Here is a 25,030-nt window from a genome sequence, read left to right on the forward strand (position 1 = left end):
AAGATATACAGATAGTCAACAGGTCATGAAAAGATACTCAACATCATTAATCATCAGGGAAATGCAAATCAAAATCACAATGAGATATCACCCCACACCTGTTAGAATGGCTATTATCAAAAAGACAAGAAATAACAAGTGTTGTTGGCAAGGATGTGGAAAAAAGGGAACACTTGTACACTGTTGGTGGGAATGTAAGTTAGTACAGCCACTATGGAAAACAGTAGAGAGATTCCTCAAAAAATTGAAAATAGAACTACCATATGATCCAGCAATTCTACTTCTGTGTATTTATCCAAAGAAAACAAAAGCACTAACTCGAAAAGATATATGTTTAAGATATATATTTAATTACTGTGCATGTTCAATTGCAGTGTTATTTACAATAGCCAAGATAGGGAAACAATCTAAGTGTCTAAGTGTCCATTGATCGATGAAAAGATAAAGAAATTGTGGTGTGTGTGTGTACACACACACACACACACACACACACACAGGAATATTATTCAGCCATAAAAAAGAATGAAATCTTGCCATTTGCAACAGCATGGATGAACCTTGAGGGCATTATGCTAAGTGAAATAAGTCAGACAGGGAAAGACAAATATCATATGATCCCTCTTATATGTGAAATCTAAAAAAACAAACAAACAAATTAACAAACAAACTAAGCTCACAGATACAGAGAACAGATTGGTGGTTGCCAGAGCCAGGGAGTAGGGTATGGGAGAAATGGGTGAAGGGAGGAAAAACATAAGGGTGACGCAAAAATGAAAATAAGTGTTGGTTAATGCATCTGAGTCTACCAATATCAAATAAAAAAATGTTAGTGGTGTAGATGTGTGAATTGTTTTGTTCAACGTCAATTCCAACTCCTTTCTCTCGTGCAATCTGGAAAGATCAAAAATGACATTTTGCAGACTCCATTGCAACTAGGGTTCTGGATGTGATGTAGGTCCTCCTCATTAGCATACTTAAGGAGAATCCTTGAATACAGTGGAGAGAGGTATTCATACAAGGTTTTGCTTTGGAGTAGAAGACCATTGGGAGAGAGAGACAGGGTGCAGGGCAACCATTTTTGCAGACGTAGAGCCTGACAGAAGTGGCATGGACCTGGAGCCACTTATCTCTGATGTGGCTGCTTATTTCAGCTGCTTCCTGACATGGTGAGGGTGCACAGCTTTGGAGCTGGTAGCTGAAGCAACAGCACACTGATTGGCTCAGCGGTTTCCTTGCTCGGCAGGAATGGTTGTGGCAAAGGCAGCAGCTTCCTTGACCACCGACTTCCACAGCGTGCATTTCACATTCATTCAGAGGAATTCAGCCTGAATCCCTTTCTTTAGCCCTCCCAATGATTCTGTGTTCCTCCAATAAACCCATTTCTGCTCACTTTAGCTGAAGTAGACCCTGCTGTCTATAAGCCCTGACGTAGCAGCAGAGGAAACTTTCACAAAAGGACACAGAAGGGAAGACATGAGAAAGAATGGCCAAAAAAGTTAAAGAAGGTGCAGAAAGAAGGGAGAGGATGGGGTAGACAAATAGCAGCAAATGGACTCTAGCACAGTGTTGGAGAAATGTAAGTGGACAGCGGCTATGCTGTTCCTGAGAGATAGGGGGAGAGAGAGAGAATGCATTTCTGTATTGTGCCATATACTTGCTGATAGGCAAGGGAGTCAAACGTAGCAGACTCCTCCTCAGGCAGGGCCCTGGGGTGTGTGAAATAAATTTGTGTTTAAAGAAGAATAAGAGAAGCTGTCCAGTTTGAACAAGACTATGACCTCCGTGGGGCAGTAGGGTTTCTGTTGTCTGCTTTCCATGGACCTCTCTGGAAGTCTGGTAAATCAATGCTTTGAATGCAGGAAATAAAATATGTATACAGAATTACAGAGAAAACCAATTATATTGGGAAAAAACTCTATCCATGGACTTTTTAAGGGAATTTGTAGACTGTTAAAAAAAAAGGCTAACACAACTTTGTTTTACAAAGCCATATAACCATTCTGACATGTCCTACCTCATCTCTGTTCCCTTCAGAAATTCCTACTTCTTTTGCTCTTGGTCTCGTGGCTGCTAAAACCTGCTCCAGTTCATCCTTTTCAAATAAATTAGGCACCTCACCTGAGTTCAGGATGTTATTTATATCTTCTAGAAACTCTTCCACTACAATCTGTAGAAGAAAGCAGAGTGATCATTGTAACTCAACTATTTTACAGTTATTACATGTAAATTATAAAACAAATATTTAATCAGCGTTTACATTGAGTTAATTTTATCTTTAAGAGAAGATAATCTTAACAATTAGATAGAATCTTTATTCTAACATAGCAAGTACATTTATTTTTCATTTTTCCTTCCTGTTCTGTTTCTTGGTTTTTTTTTTTTTTTTGGTGAGGAAGATTAGCCCTGAGCTAACTGTTGCCAATCCTCCTCTTTTTGCTGAGGAAGACTGGCCCTGGGCTAACATCCATGCCCATATTCTTCTACTTTTACATGTGGGACGCCTGCCACGGCATGGCTTGATAAGCAGTGTGTAGGTCTGTGCCCAGGATCCAAACCCGCAAACCCTGCGCTGCCGAAGCAGAGCATGTGAATTTAACCACTATGCCACTGGCTGGCCCCTGTTTTGTTTCTTAAAAGGCATTCATCTTTTACATGGTTTAATTCATATGTGCAAGCATTTTATATTCTGCGTCTTTCAGCTAAACATTTTATCATAAATATTAATCCATAATTCTGTAAAGTACTCATCATATTTATAACCATTAATGGGAGCATAACACACCATTGAGCTGATGTGCCCAATTTATGTAGACTTAGATGGTTTACGGTCCTGTTTACATTATAAGAACATATTTAGGCCTATAGCTTTTCTCCCCAGTTGGATTATTTCCTGGGGATAAATTCCCAGGGGTGAAGATTAGCAATTAAAGTGCATCAACATTTTCTGGATTTTGAAGATTTACAAATTTCCCATTCAATTCAAGTATGACTTGATTAGCTTTTAACAATCTTTTTTTTTTTTTTTTTTTTTAATTTGGGAGTGTAAATGTTTCCTTTAGGAGAATTTAATTTGCATTTCTGTGCTTATTAGCAAGGTCAAATATTATTCCACACTCATTCATTTCCATTAAAAAATCTGTTCAAACTCCGTAACTATTTGTATATTGGGGTTTACTTTTAAATTTGAATGAGTAATTTTCATATTATGGAATAAACCTTTTATCTCTAATAATTGATACAAATATTTTTAAAAAATCTATCATTTATCCTTTTGTTTCAGTTAACTTTTAATTTTATAAAAGTTTGAGTCCCATATAGTTAGCTATGACAAGGTACCTGTTATTTTATTTCCTTCATTTGTAACTTTTTGTTTTTTCTTGAATTAACCTGGCATAATTGTGTCTGTTAATTTTCCTGAAGAAAACACTAGTTCTCTTTGTCCTAATTTATTTATTTCTGCTTTTATCTTATTATTTCATTTTCTGATTTGTCTTGGTGCTTCCTTGTGACCTTTATTTTCCTAAAGTTTTAAGTCAGCTAATATATATAGCTTCTAATTTTTGATTCAAATCTATAGATTTAACCCTGAGAACAGTTTGGTTGCAATCCATAGATTTGTATTTATGTTGAGTTCAGTTTCTCTATTCTCTAAATAGAGATTTTTTTTTTTTTTTTTTTTTTTTTTGTGAGGAGATCAGCCCTGAGCTAACATCCGCCAATCCTCCTATTTTTTTTGCTGAGGAAGACGGCCCTGGGCTAACATCGGTGCCTATCCTCCTCCACTTTATATGGGACGCCGCCACAGCATGGCTTACCAAGCAGTGCGTCGGTGCGCGCCCGGGATCCGAACCAGCGAACCCCGGGCCGCCGCAGCGGAGCGCGCGCACTTAACCACTTGCGCCACCGGGCCGGCCCCTCTAAATAGAGATTTTGATTTTGATGTTCTTGACTCAGGAATTCTTTATATGAGTGTTTTAAAGTCCTGAGCCACATCATTAATTTCTCCTTTGATTAAAGCATGGATAAAGGAGGTTATCAATACAATTAAATTGTTTCTGAATTTATGGAAAATTTCTTTGATCAATTTTTGTAAACTTTGATGAATTTTCATAAACTTTCAGTAGTAGAAAATATTTGTTTTCTCTATAAAATGTAGTATATAGTCATTAATTCCAGTTTAGAAATCATATTCTTTATATTTTCTAAACATATTTATTTCTACTTTGTGTTTGCTAGAAATAGAAAATTAGACTCTATTTTTAACACCATGTTTCTCTTAATTTCTTCTCATATTTATAATAGTTTTACACATATATATACACACACACACACACACACATATCCACACCCATAAATTTTAGTTATTACGGTTACGTTTACTTTCATTACTATAAACATTTGAGATTGATTGGGGCTTTCAACAGAGTATAATCGCTTTTTGTTGTTTAAAGTAGGGCAAGACAATCTGACTTGATATTTGGAGCTTTAACACTTAGAGTCCTTTTATATAACTTGTTTAATTTTTTAAAGCCACATTAAAATTCTATAAGAAATATTTTAATTTTGAATAATTAGAAACTATAATTTTAGAATAATTAGAAATTTAGAATAATTAGAAACAAAAGTAAGAAAATAAAAAATCACTCACATCCCATGACCCAGACATTTTATAACTGTCTAAATGGCCTATCTGTTTAGATATGCATTAAACCTAATAGCCTATATGGTACATGATTCGTATATCTGTTATGATGTAATGACACATCATAAGCATTTTCCACATTAATTAATGTGTATATTTTTATAATATAATTTTTAATTTTTCACAGAGTGCCCTATTATGTGATTATATCATAATTTACTTATGTGACTCTCTCTCATTAGATGTTCAGACTATTTCAAATTAACTATTATTTAAAAATACTGCAGTAGATATTCTTGTACATACAACTTTGTATACAGCTCTGATTATAAGTAAGAGAAATTTAAAGGCTTTATCTACATATTGCCAATTACCTTCCAGAAAGATTTTGCTAATTCATAATCTACCAGTGAGGTCTGAGCAAGGCGTGTTTCCCACACCTCTGACAACACTGCACATCATGATTTTTAACCTTTGTCAACATGCAAAGCCAACCCCTGGCATTTATCTTTATTTAAATTTTTTTTATTACTGCTGAGGCTGAAAATTTCTTCAGGTGTTTAAAACCCTTATATTTTTTTTAGGAAATTCTTATTCACATTCTCTTATGTTTATATATTTCTTATACTGGTGTGCTTGTCTTTTCTTTTTTAATTTTTAAAAAATTTTATTTTTATTTATTTGTTTCCAGCTTTATTGAAATATAATTGACATATAACATTGCGTAAATTTAAGATGTACAATGTGGTGATTTGATACACTTATAGACTGCAAAATGATTACCACTATAATGTTAGCTAACACCTCCATCATGTCACGTTATTACCATTTCTTTTTTTATGGTGAGAACATTTATGATATACTCTCTTAGCAACTTCTGAGTATACAATACAGTATTGTTAACTATAGTCACCATGCTGTACATTAGATCCTTAGAACTTAATTTGTCTTATAACTGGAAGTTTGTACTCTTTGACCAACATCTCCCCATTTCCCCCACCCCTGAGCCCCTGGTAACCACTCCTCTACTTTCTGTTTCAATGAGTTCAGCTTTTTTAGATTCCACATATAAGTGATATCATACAGTATTTGTCTTTCTCTGCTGATTATTTCACTTAGCGTAATGCCCTCAAGTTTCATCTATATTGTTGCAAATGGCAAGATTTCCTTCTTGCTCATGGCTGAATAATATTCCACCATATATATATGTATATATACATACTGTCTTCTTTATCCATTCGTCTGTTGACGGATGCTTAGGTTGTTTCCATATCTTGGCTGTTGTGAATAATGCTGCAATGAACATGAGAGTTCAGATATCTCTTCAAGATCCTGTTTTTATTTCCTTTGGATATATATCCAGAAATGGGACTGCTGGATCATACAGTAGTTCTATTTTAATTTTTTGAGGAACCTCCAAACTGTTTTCCGTAGTGGTTGCACCAAGTTATATTCCCACTAACAGTGCCCAAGGGTTCCCTTTTCTCCATATCCTCACCAACAATTATTGTCTCTTGTCTTTTTGATAATAGCCATGGTAGGTTGTGTTTCTAGGATTTTATCCATTTCTTCCATGTTATCTAATTTGTTGGCATATAATTGTGTGAGGTGATATCTCATTGTGGTTTTGATTTGCATTTCCCTGATGATTAGTGATGTTGAGCACCTTTTCATGTACCTGTTGGCCATGTATATGTCTTCTTTCAAAAAATGTCCATTTGGGTACTATGCCCATTTTTAATTGGATTATTTGTTTTTATTTTTTGCTATAGAGTTGTATGAGTTCTTTATATATTTTAGATATTAACCCCTCATCAGATATATTGCAAATAGTTTTTCCCATTCCATAGGTTGCCTTTTCATTTGTTGATTATTTCCTTTGCTGTGCAGAAGATTTTTAGTTTGATGTAGTCTCGCTTGTTTATTTTTTATTTTGTTGCTTGTGTTTTAGGTGTCATATACAAAAAGTCATTGCCAAGACCCATGTCAAGGAGTTTTTTTCCTATGTTTTCTTCTAGCAGTTTTATGGTTGTTGGTCTTACATATAAGTCTTTCATCTATTTTGAGTTAATTTTTGTGAGTGGTGTAAGATAGAGGTCTAGTTTCTTTCTTTATCTGTGACTATCCAATTTTCCCAGCACCGTTTATCGAAGAGACTGTCTTTTCAAAGAGTATTCTTGGCTCCCTTGTCAAATATTTGTTGACCATATATGCATGATTTTATTTCTGGGCTCTCAATTCTGTTCCATTGGTCTATGTGTCTGTTTTTATGCCTGTACCAAACTGTTTTGATTACTATAGCTTTATAATACAGCTTGAAATTAGGAAGTGTGATGTCTCCCACATTGTTCTTTTTCAGGATTACTTTGGCTATTTGGGGTCTTTTGTGGATCCATATAAATTCTAGAATTGTTTTTTCTACTTCTGTAAAAAATGCCATTGGAATCTTGATAGGGATTGCATTGAATCTATAGATGGCTTTGGGTAGTATGGACATTTTAACAATATTAATTCTTACAATCAATGGACATGGGCTATCTTTCCATTTATTTGTGTCTTCTTCAATTTCTTTCATCAATGTCTTGTAGTTCTCAACATAGAGATCTTTTACCTCCTAGGTTAAATTTATTCCTAAGTATTTTATTGTTTTTGATGCTATAGAAAATAGGATTGTTTTCTTTATTTCTTTTTCAGACAATTCTTTGTGAGTGTATAGAAATGATAACTGATTTTGTATGTTAATTTTGTATTCTCCAACTTTACAGAATTCATTGATTAGATCTAACAGTTTTTTGGTAGATTCTTCAGGATTTTCTATATATAAAATCATGTCACTTGCAAATAGAGACAATTTTACTTCTTCCTTCTTTCTTTGATGGCTTTTATTTCTTTTTCTTGCCTGATTGCTCTGGCTAGGAATTCCAGTACTATGTTGAATAGGAGTTGAGAGAGTGGGCACCCTTGTCTTGTTTCTGATCTTAGAGGAAAAGCTTTCAGTCTTTCACCATTGAGGATGATATTAGGTGTGAGCTTGTCATATATGGCTTTTATTATTTTGAAGTAAGTTCTTTCTATACCTAATTTGTTAAGAGTTTTTTTTTTATTCCTGAATGGATGTTGAATATTTTCAAATGCTTTTTTTTGCATCTATTGAGATCATCATATCATTTTTCTCTTTCATTCTGTTAATGTGATGTATCACATTTATTGGTTGGATATGTTGAACCATCCTTGCATCCCAAGGATAAATTCCACTTGATCATGGTGAATGATCCTTTTAATGTGCTACTGAATTTGGTTTCCTAGAATTTTCTTGAGATTTTTGCATCTATATTCATCAGGGATATTGGCTTGTAATTTTCTTTTTTTGTATCCTTTTCTGGCTTTGGTATCAAGGTAATGCTGGCCTTGTAAAATGAGTTTAGGTGTTCCTTCCTCTTCAATTTTTTGGAAGAGTTTGAGAAGGATTGGTGTTAATTCTTCTTTAAGTGTTCAGGAAAATTCACCAGTGACATCATCTGGTCCTGGACTTTTCTTCATTGGGAGATTTTTGACTACTAGTTCAATGTCCTTACTAGTAATTTGTCTGTTCAGATTTTCTATTTCTTCCTGATTCAGTCTTATGTTTCTAAGAATTTTCCCATATCTTCCAGGTTGTCCAGCTTGTTGGCACGTAGTTGTTCATAGCCCCTTCTTATGATCCTTCATTTGTGTGGTATCAGTTGTAATGACTCCTCTTGCATCAATAATTTTGTTGATTTGGGTACTCTCTTTTTTTTCCTTGGTTAGTCTAGCTAAAGGTGTGTTAATTTTGTTTATCTTTTCAAAGAAACAACTCGTAGTTTTGTTAATCTTTTCTATTATTTTCCTGTTCTCTTTTTCATTTATTTCTTCTCTAATCCTTATTATTTCCTTCCTTCTGCTAACTTTGGACTCAATTTGTTCTCTTTTTTTCTAGTTCCTTGAAGTGTAGAGTTGATTGTTTATTTGAGATCTTTCTTGTTTCTTAATGCAGGTTTTATTGTTATGAACTTCTATCTTAGAACTGCTTTTGCTGCATCCCATATGTTTTGGTAAGTTTTGTTTCCATTTTCGTTTGTCTAAAGATACTTTTTTATTTCTCCTTTAATTTCTTCTTTGATCCATTGGTTGTTTAGGAGAGTGTTGTTTAATTTTCATGTATTCAAGAATTTTCCAGTTTTCCTCCTGTTATTGATACCCAGTTTCACACCATTGTGGTCAGAGAAGACAGTTGGTATGATTTCAATCTTCTTGAATTTGCTAAGACTTGTTTTGTGGCCTAACACATAGTCTATCTTAGAAAATGTTGCATGCATGCTTGAGAAGAATGTGTATTCTGCTGTTGTTGAATTGAACATTCTGTATATGTCTGTTAGGTCCACTTGGTCAATAGTGTTCAAATCCACTGTTTCCTTATTGATTCTCTATCTGGATGATCTATCCATTGTCAAGAGTGGAGTATTAAAGTCCCTAACTATTATCATATTGCTGTTTATTTCTCTTTTTAGCTCTGTTAGTTTTTGCTTTATATATTTGGGTCCTCCAAAGTTGGGTGCATAAATGTTCATAATTGTTATATTTTCTTGGTGGATTGACCCCTTTATCATTATATAATGACCTTCTTTGTCTCTTTTTACCATTTTTAGTTTTAAGTCTATTTTGTCTGATATAAGTATAGCTATCCTTGCTTTCTTTGGGATACCATTTGCTTGTAGTATCTTTTTCCCTTCCTTCACTCTTAGTCTATGTGCGTCATTAAGGCTAAAGAGGGTCTCTTGTAGGCAGCATATCATTGAATCTTGTCTGTTTATCCATTTGGCCATTCTGTGTCTTTTGATTGAAGAATTTAATCCATTTATGTTTAAAGTAATTATTGATTGATAAAGACTTACTATTGCCATTTTATTAATTGTTTTCTGGCTGTTATGTAAATCCATTGTTCCTTGTCTCTTTTTGTATTCCATGTCTTTTGGTGTCAGTATGCTTTGACTTTATCATGTTCTTTTGTGTAATTAGTACATGTTTTTCCCTTGTGGTTACCATGAGGCTTACATAAAATATCTTAAAATTATAACACCCTATTTTAAACTGATAACAACTTAACTTAGATAGCATTCCTAAACTTTAGACTTTTACTTCTCTCCCTCACATTTTAGGTCATTGATGTCACAGTTTACATATTTTTTCTAATGTGTATCCAATAACAGATTATTATAGCTGTGGTTATGTCTTACTATGTTTGTTTTTTAACTTTTAAACTAGTACTGTAAGTGAATTATGCACCACCATTATCATATTACAGATTGTAACTTTGATTATATACTTAATATTACCTTGAGTTTTATGCTACCTTTTCATGTTTTTATGATGGTAATTAGCAACCTTTTACTTCCACTCAAAGAACTCCCTTTAGCATTTCTTTCTTTCTTTTTTTTTTTTGTGAGAAAGATCAGCTCTGAGCTAACATTCATGCCAATCCTCCTCTTTTTGCTGAGGAAGACTGGCCCTGGGCTAACATTCGTGCCCATCTTCCTCTACTTTATGTGGGACGCTGCCACAGCATGGCCTGACAAGTGGTGCATCGGTGCACGCCCGGGATCTGAACCCGGGCTGCCAGCAGTGAAGCACAAGCACTTAACCGCTACGCCACGGGGACGGCCCCCCTTTAGCATTTCTTGTAAGGCAGATCTACTGGTTTTGAACTCCCTCAACTTTTGTTTGTTTGGGAAAGTCTTTATCTCTCCTTCATTTCTGAAGGGCAGCTTCGCTGGGTATAGAATTCTTAGTTGACTGTGTTTTTTCTTTCAATATTTTGAATATATCCTTCCATTCTCTCCTGGCCTAAAAAATTTCTGTTAAGAAACTCACCAATCATCTTATGGAGGTTCCCTTGTATCTAACTTGTCTCTTTTCTCTTGCTGCTTTCAAAATTCTTTGTCTTTGACTTTTGAAAGTCTAATTATAATGTGTCTCAGTGTACTCCTATTCAGGTTCAACCTATTTGAGGTCCTTTAGGCCTTTGGGATCTGGATGTCCATTTCTTTTGCCAGGTTTGTGAACTTTTCAGTCATTATTGCTTTAAGTATACTTTCTGTTCCTTTCTCTTTCTCTTCTTCTGCTGGAATTCCCATAATGCAGATATTGTTTCTTTGGATTGTGTCCCATAAGTCCCATAGGCTTTCTTCATTCTTTTTCATTTTGCCCCTCTGACTGGATAATTTTAAATGTCCTGTCTTCTAAGTCATTGATTCTTTCTTCTGCATGGTTGAATCTCTCTTTTGAAGCTCTCTATTGAATTCTTCAGTTCAGTCATTGTATTTTTCAGCTGTAGGATTTCAATTTGGTTTTTTTTTTTTTGATGGTTTCTATTTCTTTGTTGAACTTCTCACTTTGTTCATGCATTATTTTCCTAATTTCATTTAGTTGTCTGTGTGTTCTTGTATTTCACTAAACTTCTTTAAGAGGATTATTCTGAATTCTTTGCCTGACAGTTCATAGATCTCCTTTCTTTAAGGTCAGGTATTGGGGCTTTATTAATTTTCTTTGGTGGTGTAATGGTTAGTTGATTTTTAATGATCCTGGATTCCTTACGTTGGTATCTGCACATTTCAGTAAGTTGTCTCCTCTTCCAGACTTTACAGGTTCACTTTGGCAGAGACAGTTCTTCACTGGTCAGCTCAGTTTGGGTTTCTGGAACTGTCAGTTGGTAACATCCTTGAGCAGGCAGGGCTTGCTATCAGCGTCTATTTTGGGGTAAGGCCACTGCCCGACTCTGATGTCACCGGTGGTGCTGCTGGCTGAGAACAATTGGATAGGACTTCTGACTTGGTTCTCTGCCCAGGCAAGGCTATAGGATAGGCTCTGTGGTTACCTGGGTTCTCTGGTCAGGCTTCCTAGATGGTTGGGACAGGGTACTATACTCAGCAGTAGGTGGGGCCATGAATGAGCTTCCTTGCCCTGATGGGGCAGCAGTATAGGCCCCAAGGCCCACAGGGCTTGTTGTTTGTGGGTCCAAATCAGGCAAGGCTGTGCACTAAATTCCCTGGCCAGATGAAGCCACAGGTTTTGCTCTGCAGATGCAAAAAGCCATGGGCTGTGCTCTCTGTTCAAGTGCCACTATAAGCAGGGCTGCTGGCTCGGCTATGCAGCTTCCTGTTTGCTCTGGTTAAGTTCTCTGGTTGGGTGGGCTGAAGGCTGTATTCAGCAATGGGCAGGGCTATGAATTAGTTTCTCTGCCTGAGCACAGTGGAAGAAACAGCTACAAGGCCACTAATGCTGTTTGTGGTCTTGACTCAAGCCAACCCATGCCATCAAGTTCCCTGGCCAAACAAGGCCACTGGCTTTGCTCTGGGGGCAATCAGCTCTGACTGCCAGACTCTCTGCTTCAGCATTGCTGGGCTGCACAGCTTTCCAGGTGTTCCAGTCAGGCTTTCTGGTTGGGAGAGGCTGGGAGCTGCACTCAGTAGTGGGTGTGGCTGTGAATTAGCTCCTCTGCCTGGAAACCAGCTCCAAGGCAGGAAAGGCTCTTTGTTTGTGGTCTTGACTCAAGCTGATCTGCACCCCAAGTTCCCTGGCCAAACAATGCCACTGACTTTGTTCTGAGAATGATCAGCTCTGCCTGCTGTACTCTCCACTTGAGCGTTGCTGGGCTACACAGCTTTCCAGGTATTCTGGCCAGGCTTTCTGGTCAGGCAGGGCCAGGAGCCACACTCAGCAGTGAGTGGGACTATGACTCAGCCCGGGTGGGGGTGGGGAAGGTGGCAGACCAGGCTCTAGGGCCAGCAAGGCTCTTCATTTGAGAACCTCAAATCAGGCAGACTTGCACCCTGCTGAGTTCCCTGGTCAGAGTGTGCCACCGTTTTGGCTCTGCAGATGAGCAAAGCTACTGGTCGGGACTACTACTTGAGTGCTGCAGGTAGAAACTTGGTTTGCAATGATCCAAGTGCTGGTTGTTGCAAGTCCCCCTCTTCTCTGTCACAATCAGATTTTCAGTGGCCAAGCTCTGCAGATTGCTCCATGATCCCTGTAATGCAAGATTGGAGTAGGATTCCCAAGATGCAACCCACAATACTGGAGGAACTGGATATCCACCTGGGCTCCCTTTTCCCACTGGAGAAACCACAGGCTCAGGGGAGACCTCTTAGTGTGGTGCTGCACCGGCTGGGGGAGGGGCAATGTTGTCAGCGTGTAGCTGCTCCTCTTACCCTACTAATGCAGTCTGTCCTGGTCTCTGTGGTGCAGAAGAATGCTTCAGCCTCACCCCCATGTTCTAGGCTTTTATCAGTGGTGTCTCATCCACAAGTAGTTGTTAGTTGTTCTTGTGAGGGGGAGCAAAGTTGGGACCAATCTATGTTGCCATCTTAGTAATGTCACTCCTGTCATTTTGTTCTTGCATTATTTTCCTGATATCATTAAATTGTTCACCTATGTTCTCTTGTAGCTCTCTGAACATCTTGAGAACAATTATTTTAAACTCTTGTGGGGCAATTTCTGAATCTTCATTTCTTTGGGGCCAGTTACTGGAGGTTTACTGTATTTCTTTGGTGGGGTTATGTTTCCCTGATTCTTCACAATTCTTATAGCCTTATGTAGGTGTCTGCACATTTGAAGAAGCAGTCACCTATTCCAGACTTTAAGGACTGACTTTGGTAAAAGAGGACTTTCACCTGTAGGTGGGGGCATGCTGGAGCAAGCTGTGACCCCAGGTCTAGTGGTGCAGGATGCTAAGAGTGGGGGTGTGTGGTGGCACCTGGTCTGGTGGGGCTGTTACGTCTCTTTGGCTGAGGCCACTGGGGTCCACAGTACTGACAACTGTGTGTACCTTGGCAAGCACCACAGGGGGTCCACAGTGGCTACAAGGGCTATTGCAAAGGTCCTCAGCGACACCTCCAGGTCCAGTGGCTGGGGACCAGGACCGGCATTAGTGGTGGCCAGAGCCGGTGGTGTGTACACATTCGGCTATGGGTCCTTTCTCATTTGTAAAAAATATTTACACACGCAGATATAAACTCACCACATGTCACGGATGTTGAAAATATTTTTCCCATTTTATGATTGTACTTAATCCTGTTTATAGTGTTTTAAAAATTAAAATGAAGTTTAAAATATTTATGCAGCAGATCTATCACTTTTTTATCCCTTGGCTAATTTCTATAAAAGTTTATTTTCCCTAATGTTAAAATACCCAAGTATAGTCGCTGTAGAAAATCCTCTACTACAGAAAAAATTAAAGAAAGTTAAATTGGTTGGTGTAGACGTAGATGTAATCCTATTTTAATTTTAAAGTTAATTTAACCCTAAAACATAGCCATTATTTTTTCCTTTTCTTGAGTAAAGCATATTTCCCTAATTGATGTCACTTAGGGAATTACTTTCTTATATTTCCTTCTACAGAAAGAGTTTATTACCTTCTGCTGTCTGTGTCCTTCTCCCCAAAGAGAAGTTAAAACCTTTCTCATCCCCTAAACCTTTGATCATATTTACTTACTTAGAATTTAAAGGGGGAAACAATACTTGGTAAAATAAATAAAAATGTATTATAAAAGTCTTTTACAAGTTCCAAGAAGTCTGTTACCAGAGGCAGCGATTCCCTGAACTCCCCCACACAAACTGTTCAAAGCACACAGGTGAGGTAACCCTTGTGCTTTTCCCGTCCTTGCTCTTTGGTGATTTAAATACGTACCTGGGTGTCGGTGAAGAGGAAAACCATATTCTTGTCGTCTACACCAGCCAGTTTGTACAACTTCCTCAAGTCTTCGTGAAAACTGTCATAATTGTACCCCCGGCTCAGTTCAATCTGCAAACACCTGTAACCGCACATGTGAGCTGCAAGTCTCGTGAGAGACTGCTTGCCCGTGCCTCCTACTCCGATGAGCAGGGCGTTGCCTCTTTCCTGACGAATCATGCGGGCGATCCTGCAGGGGGCAAAGCAGAGAGAGATTATCTCGAGTGTACAGACGTGGCTTCTGCTCAGGGGGCCTGCCCCGGTGTGGAAGGCTGGTGGCCAGTGGAGCGTCGGCCCTGAGCAAAAGGCCCCAGGGAAGAGCAGGGCAGCTCTGAGGTTCACGGTTGGGAGGGAAGTACTGGGCTTTTCCTTATATCCACCGCTCCCCCCATTTCCTATAGGCTGTTGGCCTTGGTCATGCAAATTTAGAGTAAAGTAAAATTTCTTCTTCCTTCTTCAAAGTGTGAAGGATTTTGTCAGGAACTCTGGCTGATCTAGGCCATTAGTTATATTAACCATTATATGGCAAGCCCAGGTCTCCGTTTATAGGGATGAGCAAGCAGAAAAATCACCTAGGAAAAGGCCATGCAGTTCAGAAGGAGAGATCAACGGGAATAATCTGAGATGGATTTACTATAAAATATCAACATTTTAGAAAATCTCTGATTCATATTAACAACAAGAATTTAAAAAGCATTGCAATCATGATACTAGAGTGAGCACTCACAAGGGGAAAAAATCTGAGTTTAGGAAAAATTGAATGGAGATGGAAAATCTGACTACCAAATTGAAAACCTCAGTGGAAGATGGGCCTCGCAAATAGGATTCTGTGGAAAATTGAACAGGTGAAGAAGACAAACTCAAGGAATTTACCCAGAACTCAGAGAAGAAAGGTAACGTTATTAAAATGACAAGAGAGAAGGGCCAGCCTGGTGGCGCAGCAGTTAAGTGCGCGCGCTCCAATACGGAGGCCCGGGGTTTGCAGGTTCGGATCCTGGGCGCGCACTGACGCACCGCTTGCTAAGCCATGCTGTGGGGGTGGCCCACATAAAGTAGAGGAAGATGGGCACGGACGTTAGCTCAGGGCCAGTCTTCCTCAAGATAAAAGGGGAGGATTGGCATCAGATGTTAGCTCAGGGCTAGTCCTCCTCACACACACACACACAAAAAATGACAAGAGAGAAAATGGAAGGTAAGGAGGACAAATCTAGAAGAAGCAAATGGGATTCCAGAGGCCACATCATAGGGCAGTCTCTCACGAGACTTCCAGCAGAAGGAGAGGGAAGAGGGGACAGACTGATGCAGCAGGGACTGAAAAAAGAGAAGAAACCCCCAGAGGACAGCCCACAGATCTGCAGTCACTCAGGATCAGGAAAGAAAACCAAAGAGGAGGGGCAAAACTGAATATTTCTAGAAGATATATAAATATAAAATAAAATATGTGTGTATGTGTATGTATGTGTATATGCATATGTGTATACATATAAAAAATAGAAAGCTGTGTTTTAGATATAACTGAAGTCTGTGAGCTTCCAAAAGGCAGAAACAATCGATTACTCCCAAAAGGACAAATGATTTTAGGCTGGCCTCAGACATCTATTTTACCAGATGATATTCCATCAGACAATGGTTAGAGAGGGACAACTATCACGTTATAGCTCAGAGAGTAAGCCATCTGCAAAGCCTTCCTAAAAGAGTCCATGAAGATATATAGAGAAGTATGAATAAAATTTAAAAACTCAAGAAGGGGGAAGGATGTCAGTATAAAAATGAGCAGTATGTATGAGAGTCAAATCCATACACTGTTGTTAAGATGATAAAAAGATAATGATAACATCAGTAAATTCTTCTTAAAAAGGAGATACAAATGTAAAAATAATTTCTTTTTTTAAATTATTATCACCATTACCTAAAATCTCAGATTGGGTCATCAGAAACTAGGAAATCATGGGAGAAATGTAATAGAGGGTTTAATTTCTCTCTCTCTTTTTTACAGTAATTTTATCTATCTATCTATCTATCTATCTATCTATCTATCTATCTATCTATCTAGTTTTATTCATGATGCTGATAACTGGAGAAAACAGAGTTCAAATATTTTAAAATGATAATGGCTTTATTATTTTTTTAATTGTGAAAGTAAAACATGGCCCTTGTAACTAATGAGAGAAAACCATTGCTAACTCTTCACTTGTCAGCTCCATCATGAGGGCCTGGAGGCTGTCCTGTTCTCTATGAGAACAGTGCATAGCACATAGTAGGGGCTTCATAAATATTTATTAAGTGAATGTATGTGTTAACTTGCATGTATCTATCTCTAAAAATGAGATTAAACTCTACACTACATTTTCTTTTGTGATTGTTTTGCTAAATAATGTATTAGGGGCAATCTCATGCTAGTAAACACACCAATAGATATACCATAATTTATTTAACCAGTTCCCTAGTGATAGACATTTAGTTCTTTTTATGTTTTTATTATCATATTAACAATATTAAAAAACAAACAGGGGCTGGCCCAGTGGCGCAAGTGGTTAAGTGCGTGCGCTCCGCTGCGGCGGCCTGGGGTTTACCAGTTCGGATCCCGGGCGCGCACCGACGCACTGCCTCGCAAGCCACGCTGTGGCGGCGTCCCATATATAGTGGAGGAAGATGGGCATGGATGTTAGCCCAAGGCCAGTCTTCCTCAGCAAAAAAAGAGGAGGATTTGCAGATGTTAGCACAGGGCTGATCTCACCAAAAAACAAAACAAAACAAAACAAAACAAAAACAAACCTTAAAGTTAGCTGCAAATAGAATCCTTTCAGATCATAAGAAAGAGGGTTCATGAAACAAAAAAGAGGTTGCATTAAAAACAAACAAAAAATAAGTTAGGATTGCATAAATGTGGCTGTTAAAGCCATGTTTTAAAATAATATTTAATTATATATAGGATTGTGGAGGCAAATGTAATGTAAGTGTTAAAGGCATAACGTTTAAGTATGTTTAATGTGCCATAATATAATATTGTAAAAAAATATATATGCTTATAAATATATTTGAAAGCACCAAACAGTTTTAACAGTGGTTGTCTCTAGATGAAGAGGTGGAATTATGAATAATGTTTTTCTAAATTTTCTGTAATGAGTGTGTTTAGTATACAATCAGAAAAACAAACACTGTTTTTTATAAAATTATTTTATTGAGGTGACATTTTATAAATTTCAGGTGTACATTATTATATTTCAGCTTCTGTATAGACTGCATCGTGTCTATACACCACCAAAAGTCTAGTTTCCATCCATCACCATATAAATGAATCACTATTTTTTTTAAAGAAAACAAAGTAGATGTATTTCTGCCTTGTAGAAAATATAAAGATGCCTTCCTATGCAATATTTCTATCATTAAAAAGATCTTAGTAATATAAATTTTTATAAATAAAATTATGTTTATATAAAAAAGGAGACAAAAGTCATTTCTTACTCTATCTCTCAAATTTAGTACACTTTTATCAAATCATCTATATTGAAGTAATCAACTTCTAGATACCTTAAAAACTGTGAACTAGAGAACAGTGATTAAATAGTTTTGTGTGCCATCATCTTTGGTGGTGGGGGATAGGACCTGTGTAGTGGGAACATAGAACAGGGAATCTACAAGGACTTATTTGAAAAGTGCTCCTCTAGGACAAAGCACAGATTCCTAGGTCATTATTCAGGATCTTCTGAAACAGGTATTAAACTTGTAAATTTGTCTCCTCCATCTTCGCACCCTCTCCTGCCCCCCAGGCAAGTCTGCTCTTTCCCTGCCCTGACTGCCTTGATGACCCTGCTTTGTCTAGAACTGAAGTCAGCAAACTGCCCACTGTTTTTTTTTTTTTTTTTTTAACTTTTTATGGCCTATGAGCTAAGAATGGTTTTTAGATTTTTAAGTGGTTGACAAAAACATCAAAAGAAGAGCAAGATTTTATGATATGTGAAAATCATATGATATTCCAATATTAGTTCTATAAATAAATTTTTATTGGAACACAGCCTTGCTCCTTCATTCACTATTGAAGGTGGCTGCTTTTGTGTTACAATGGCAGAGTTGAGTAGTTGTGACAGGGACTGTACAACTTGCAGAGCCTAAACTATTTACTATCTGGCCCTTTACAAAAGAAGTCTGTCTGCTCCTTTTCTAGGATCCTTTGCCAACTCCTCCCCTAGAGCAACTAAGACCTGTGGGCACCATTTCCATTGCTTTGTCTCTATCACAAGGCACATCAGACATCTGTTTGCCTATTCTCTTCAGCTACCTATGTGAGTATAAAATTGAAGGCTGAATTGATATGTAATGATATTGTTGTTTTTTCCCATAATGCCTAAGAGTTCTACAGTGGATCAAATATTGAATATTATAAAAATCTTGCACTTTATATATTACTCTTCCCTTGTTTCATGTACATTATAGTAATTTGATTATTTCCAACTGAGATTATTGGAAACAAATGTCTTGTCCATTCTACTTCCTAGTGTTATTTTTCTGTCAGCTTACATAACAATGGATAGAAAACTCCCTCCATTAAGAATTCTCCAAAATTACATTTTCTCTACTATAGTTGGCAAGAGATGGCTTTCCTAATTAGTGGCTTATATGATAAGAGATCCATTCTACCATCCTTACACTGTGGTGACAACTTTGGGGGCATGTAATGGGTAGAAACTGCCTGCAAATTGCCCTTTGAAAGCATAGGCTCTGAGGTAAATTTTTTTCCTGAGTTGAGAAGGCTTTTATCCACTTATCCTATGCAAAAAAAAAAAAAAAAAAAAAAAAACCCTATACTGTCACCAACAAATGGAAATGTATATCTGCTAAATTAGTAAATATTTAGTAATTGTCCCATAACCCATGTTCATAATGAAGCCATTTCCATTGCAGATCAGAAGCAGATATTTGAGAGCTCTTACTGAAATTAGTAGAAATTTGTTTCCTCTAATTCCTAACTACTGATCCTCTCTAGAAAAAAAGAGAACACATCTACATCGTTATTCACACGGCAGTCCCTTGTGTATCTGAAAACCAAATCTCCTCCATTCTACAAATGGTTTTTCATTTCCCCTGTAATATTTTAAGCAAACTTTGAGTAGCCTGGTGATTCTCTTTCACAAAAGTAAGAAAGATTATAAATACAATTAAGCTGACTTTGCGTATCATCTGGTCTATTCTCCAGGAAGTTTCTCAGACCAGAGTATGGCCAATATTATTTTCTTTGCAGGCTTAGGGACTGCCTGAGCTATGGGAATAAAAGTTGTCAGGAGACAGCGTGTGGGTATGTTGGCAGGGGGACAGAAGGGAAACAAGTGGCATCTGGACAACCCAATGACAAACTATTGTATGTTATAACACTTGAGCTGTGACAAACATAAATTCTTGAATTAGAGTTAATTAAACAGAAGAAGTACAGAAAAGATGAAAGACTTGGTTTGCTTATGGTTTATAGATAAAAAGTCTGGGGATTTAATTGTCAGTCTTAAGGTCCAACACAAAATGTAGTTGACAAGGGAAAAAAACAAAGCCATTAAAATCTTGCTATGGTAGTAGAGCACGGGAACTCCCGTCCTCACACAGAATTTTCACTGCTTATTCCACAGAATACTATATCAAATCTGTGTATCATGTTTTAAGTGGAACATTGAAAAATTATAAAGTGTTCGTATGTCGAAGGCTGGAAATAATCTCTAACAGGCAACAGTGAAAGATCTGGATAATTATGCCTAGAGCAGATAAAGCTAAGAGGAGCCTGGTAATGATTTTCAAATATTTGGAGGGCTGTCATGAAAAAGAGTGGGTCCATTTTGGGTGGAGGCACCTGCAGCAGAGTTAGAGTCAAAGCATTGGACACAATCCCCAGCCCGCCACTCTCTAGCTAGAGGACTTTGGACAATTCACCTGTCTCCCTGTGGCACACAGCACTGTCCCAAAATGGCTGCAATAATGTTTCTGGTCCTACATGTTCTTTGACTGAAAGAGTCTCTGACCCCTTCTTGTGAACCTGGGTGGGCCTGTATGACTCCTTTGACTGATAGAATATAGTAGAAGTGATGCTACGTGCCTTCCAAGGCGAAGTAATGAAAGGCCATTTGGCTTCTGCCTGGCTCTCCCTCTTGGGGCACGAGCCTTTGGAGCCCTGAGCCACCATGTAATAAGCCGTCATGTAAGCAACTCTGATGCTGCCATGCTAGAGAGACAGAGGCAGTCTAACGGAGGTAGAGATGCACCAGGTACTCCACATGCTGTCTGACTGCAACTTTATGAGAGACCTCAAGAGAGAACCACTGGGAACCATGAAAGATAATAAAAAACTGAAGCTCCTAAGTCTTACCATGGCTTATTATGTAGCAACAGACGACTGGAATATTCTTTGGGCCTTATTTGTAGAGAGATTATGATATTGAGCCATATAGAGGTTATGACAGTTAAATGAGATACTCCATATCATGGTTTTAGATTTGCACTGAGTGCCATTATTATGACTGCTCCACAGGATGAACTGGTACCAGAAGTCACAGGAAGCAGATTTTGACCTACCCTGGAAGGGTCATTTTAACACTTGGAATAGTCCAACAGGACACAAGCCACTTCAGAAACTGGTGAGTGCCCCAAGGATGCAGATATTTAGGATGGATACCTAGGTGTCAGGAATGTCCCTCAAAGGATACTTGCAATGGGTAAGAGTCAGACTCATGAAATCTACAACCCTTGGATTCAACTTGTTTTGCTATAATCTTGAACCCCCTCTTTCTCTGGGCATGCATGTATGTAATCAGCCTTGTTATAGTGTATGTGTATCTCTGAAAACCACCTTAGATCCTTTTTTGTAATAAGACAAGACATTTAAAACAAACAAAAACAATCTATTAATATTCAGCAAAAACAATAATTCCTGGGATTCCATAGAAAGTTCATACCATATATGTTTAAAATATATCAAAAAATAACTTTTAAATTATAGCAAGATTTGCTAAATGACTCACAATTAATCTATCTCCCTAATCCACGGATGGATGCGAATCCATCTCGCAATCTATTTAAAGAGTTTTGTACAACTTAATCCTTACCTTTTAATACAAAAGAAATTAGATCAATGCATTTTTGGGCACCTTATAGCATTATACCTTGAAACATGTTCTATAGCATCCTGGAAGAACACCAACTTTACTTCTTTGGGATTTATGAGGTTATAATCATCAAGATAGTCCTGTAGAACATTTGCGATTTTCTCCATATCAGGCATGTCATCATAAATCCGATCCATCTTATCTGCTCCAAACTATACGATGATTTATGGGAGAGAAACCAAGTTGGATTAGTTCTGATATATAGAAATGTATAACCTTAGGAGGGAACATTATTCTCTCTGTGTTGCTGTTTCATCATTGCTTATACATAAGCTAGCAAGGCTTTAAAACCAAGGAAATGGGACTAAGAAACTCAAATTTTCATGGATAACTGAAAGTCCATTTCATTTAACTCCTTCAAGTGGTACATTGGAATTTCAATGATCTTTGCAATAAAATTCACACTGGAGCTCAGAAATAGATTTTCAGTTTTTCTCATTATACCTTACTCTAGTTTCATAGTTTTGCTCTTAGGCTGTTGACATCAGAAAAGCTAAATGGGTTGAAAATTATGCATGATAGACTGTTATAGTTATAAAAAATCATGCCGGCACTGTATGTAGTTTTCACATATACAGTAGTCATCTAATTAAATACATCATTGAGAATAAAATTTGGTGTAAACTACAGGGAATTGAGTTCCTGTTTGAGGTCCTGTTTGGACCTATTGATGATGTCTTTTCTTTGCTGTAGCAACTGCCCTGGGGGCATTTTCATTTGGAACCATCGACTGAAATACATATAAGCAATCCAAGATGAATCCAGCTCTTCTTTTTTCTTTGCTTTATTCCCCCATTTGATAATAATATCACTAGAAACACACAGGAAATATAATCACCACCTGAAAACAAACTTTGGACTTTGTTGTTAATAATACATTTAAATAGATACATTTCATACAAATAAATTGTTTGTCTTTTTTATTTGTCAGGGGTTACCAGGGTGGTGAGGTGTTGCACACACATCATATAAAGATAAGTTCGTTCTTCATATCTTTAACCAGCATTGATGAAGAGCTTGCTGCATACCTAGCTCTGTGTAGGAAGGTAGGGATTTAGGATGAACAGAAGCCAGGGCCCCTGCCATCTTGGAGACACTAGGAATGTTACATCCAAACAAGAATCAACTTGATAAAACAAGATGGCTATCTGTCAACATGGGTAGGGTGGTTAGATGGAAGACCTATTCTAGGCAGATCTAGAGGGTAAAATTAGAGCTTGTATGTAGATCTTATTGGAGGGACAGACTTGAAGAGCTTAATACAAGGAAAATTTTGCTACTGATTAGAGCTCCCCTGAAATGAAGAGGGCAGCATGGCTAACTAATCAGCTTCCCATTACTGGAAGCTTCTGAGCAGAGACTGAACAGCTACATAGAATACAGTAAGGGGATTCCAGTCCTGAATTAAGAGACTGAATCTCTCTGCTTTCCTCTAAATCGAATACCTGACAGGTCTCTGATTCAAACTGTTATCAAAATGAATGTAACTAGATCAGGTGTCAGCAATCTTTTTCTCTAAAGGGCCAGATAGTAAATATTTTAGGCTTTGCAGGTCATATAATCTCTGTTGCTACTACTCCACTCTGCCTTGTAATGCAAAAGCAACCATGTAAATAGTATCAGTCAAATGTGTGTGGCTGTCTTCCTACATAACTTTATTTACAAAAATGGGTAGTGGGTGGATTTGGCATATGGGCCATAGTTTGCCGACCCCTGGTTTAGATATTTAATCTTCACAGGTACAACGTTCTTGTAGAATATTAACCTGAACTGGAAAACAGTAAATGCTTTATAATCTTCAAATGTAGTCAAGCCAATACAACAAGTCAATACAACATACTTGCCTTAATGAAATCTCCGAATATGATGGGCCTGGTCAAAAAATATTCCAGGCCAATTGCAATCCCAAAATGTTTGTCTGTTCAAAAACCAAAGTCAATTTTTAATATAATGATAAGCTTGAATGCAGTATTTTAATGATAAGATACACAGAATAACATCAGCTGTTACTTTACTTTGAAGTATTAATTAGTATAAATGAAACTGAGAGAAAGCCATGTTAACCATACCACTTTAGTTTGGTTGATAATCTCCTGGATTTAAGATTAAGAATAATATTAATAAACTTTTTATTAAATAATAGATATTGAAAATGTATTTAATAAATAAAAAGTACTTTAGAAATATCCTGGCTTTTTATCAAAATGTTATTTCTTCCACTTTCCTCTTCCACTTAAAATTCTTTACTGAACTAAAAATATTAACCTTTCCTAAATTTCAATAAGATGATTTTCATAATATTTCATATATTTTTATATATTTGAATCATTGAAGAGAAAAACTTTTACTCATGAATGACTAAAATTCATTTTGCTTTACCCTACATGAGCTCATTTTAATTTTTCTTTATAGCAACCAAACTGCTTTTCTATTCAAAAAAAAAGAACAACTAAATAAAGATTGATATTTACTGGCCATTTCTGTCAAAATAACATGGAAATAGTGCTTATCTTCATTATTAATCAAACGGTCATGGAAGACTCTTTGACATTCATGGCAAAAGAGTCTAAATATCTGTATTTCTTCTCTTATTGTTCCTGGATCGCACTGGAGGATACCTGTTTTTTAAGAAAAGGAAAAAAGAAAAATTCTACATTTGTGGAATATCTAGTAATATTTAATTAACTAGAAAAAGCCTTAAGTCCAACTTTATCCCCACACTACCAGAAAGGGGTGCTTCCCCAGAGAGAGGATATACACACATAAAAATCATGACCTCATTTTCTGAAAGGAAAACTGGGACATATTATCTGACAAAACTGTTTTCTTGTTTTGCAGTGTTTCTTTAACTGAACATATGAAGTGGTCAGACTTCACAGTGTAAGCAATGTTCATCTCATTATTACATTGGGTTGCAATATGTTAAGTGAGGAATGTCGCCTTTCTTTAATATATATATAGATACATTCATTTAGCAACTTTTTCCCTCCTGACCTTTACACTGTTTTCAAAACACCAATTTCCTCTCTTGTTCTTCCCCAATGTTCAGTCCTCACCAAATGTCCCTGGTCCTTCTGGCTTCTACTCAAAATTATTCTGAGTACTTTTTGTATTAATATAAGTGGTAACTGAAAACAGTGCTAATAATTTCAAGTTACAATGAAAGCAACGATGTATAGCAGTCCTGGAAGTGTTCATTCTCCATGGGGACCCTTCACATGGGGCTCCTCACACGTGCAGAGGGTGACAGGGAGAATACCTACTAGGCACAGGTACACACAACAGAGTGCTCCGTACCACATAGTAGGTTCCATCCATGCTGCTTTGGAATAGTAGAGAATTTCTATAGATAATGATGTTACATTTTTTTGTAGCTCAGATTGTGTGTGTGTGACATTATAAGTTTCTTGAAATGCTTAAAGATTGAATTATTTTCAGCTAATATTTGTAGAAATAAGGTCATTTCCAGGACATTTTGATGAAATGTGGGGACAAGGGGAA

General features: G+C 37.2%; 1 protein-coding gene across 1 annotated transcript in view; it reads right to left on the reverse strand.

Moving 5' to 3' along the window:
• The window catches only part of DNAH6 (dynein axonemal heavy chain 6), a 261,696-nt gene that overhangs the window by 83,458 nt on the left and 153,208 nt on the right, over positions 1 to 25,030 (reverse strand). The window contains exons 43-47 of the mRNA XM_058550814.1: positions 24,001 to 24,147; positions 23,374 to 23,447; positions 21,527 to 21,681; positions 14,346 to 14,577; positions 2,015 to 2,167 (exon numbers count right to left, since the gene is read on the reverse strand). Of these exons, the coding sequence (XP_058406797.1) occupies positions 2,015 to 2,167; positions 14,346 to 14,577; positions 21,527 to 21,681; positions 23,374 to 23,447; positions 24,001 to 24,147 (761 nt within the window). The remainder of the gene's footprint in view (positions 1 to 2,014; positions 2,168 to 14,345; positions 14,578 to 21,526; positions 21,682 to 23,373; positions 23,448 to 24,000; positions 24,148 to 25,030) is intronic.

The sequence above is a fragment of the Diceros bicornis genome, chromosome 12 (genome assembly GCF_020826845.1).
Source record: "Diceros bicornis minor isolate mBicDic1 chromosome 12, mDicBic1.mat.cur, whole genome shotgun sequence".
NCBI classification, from domain to species: Eukaryota; Metazoa; Chordata; class Mammalia; order Perissodactyla; family Rhinocerotidae; genus Diceros; species Diceros bicornis.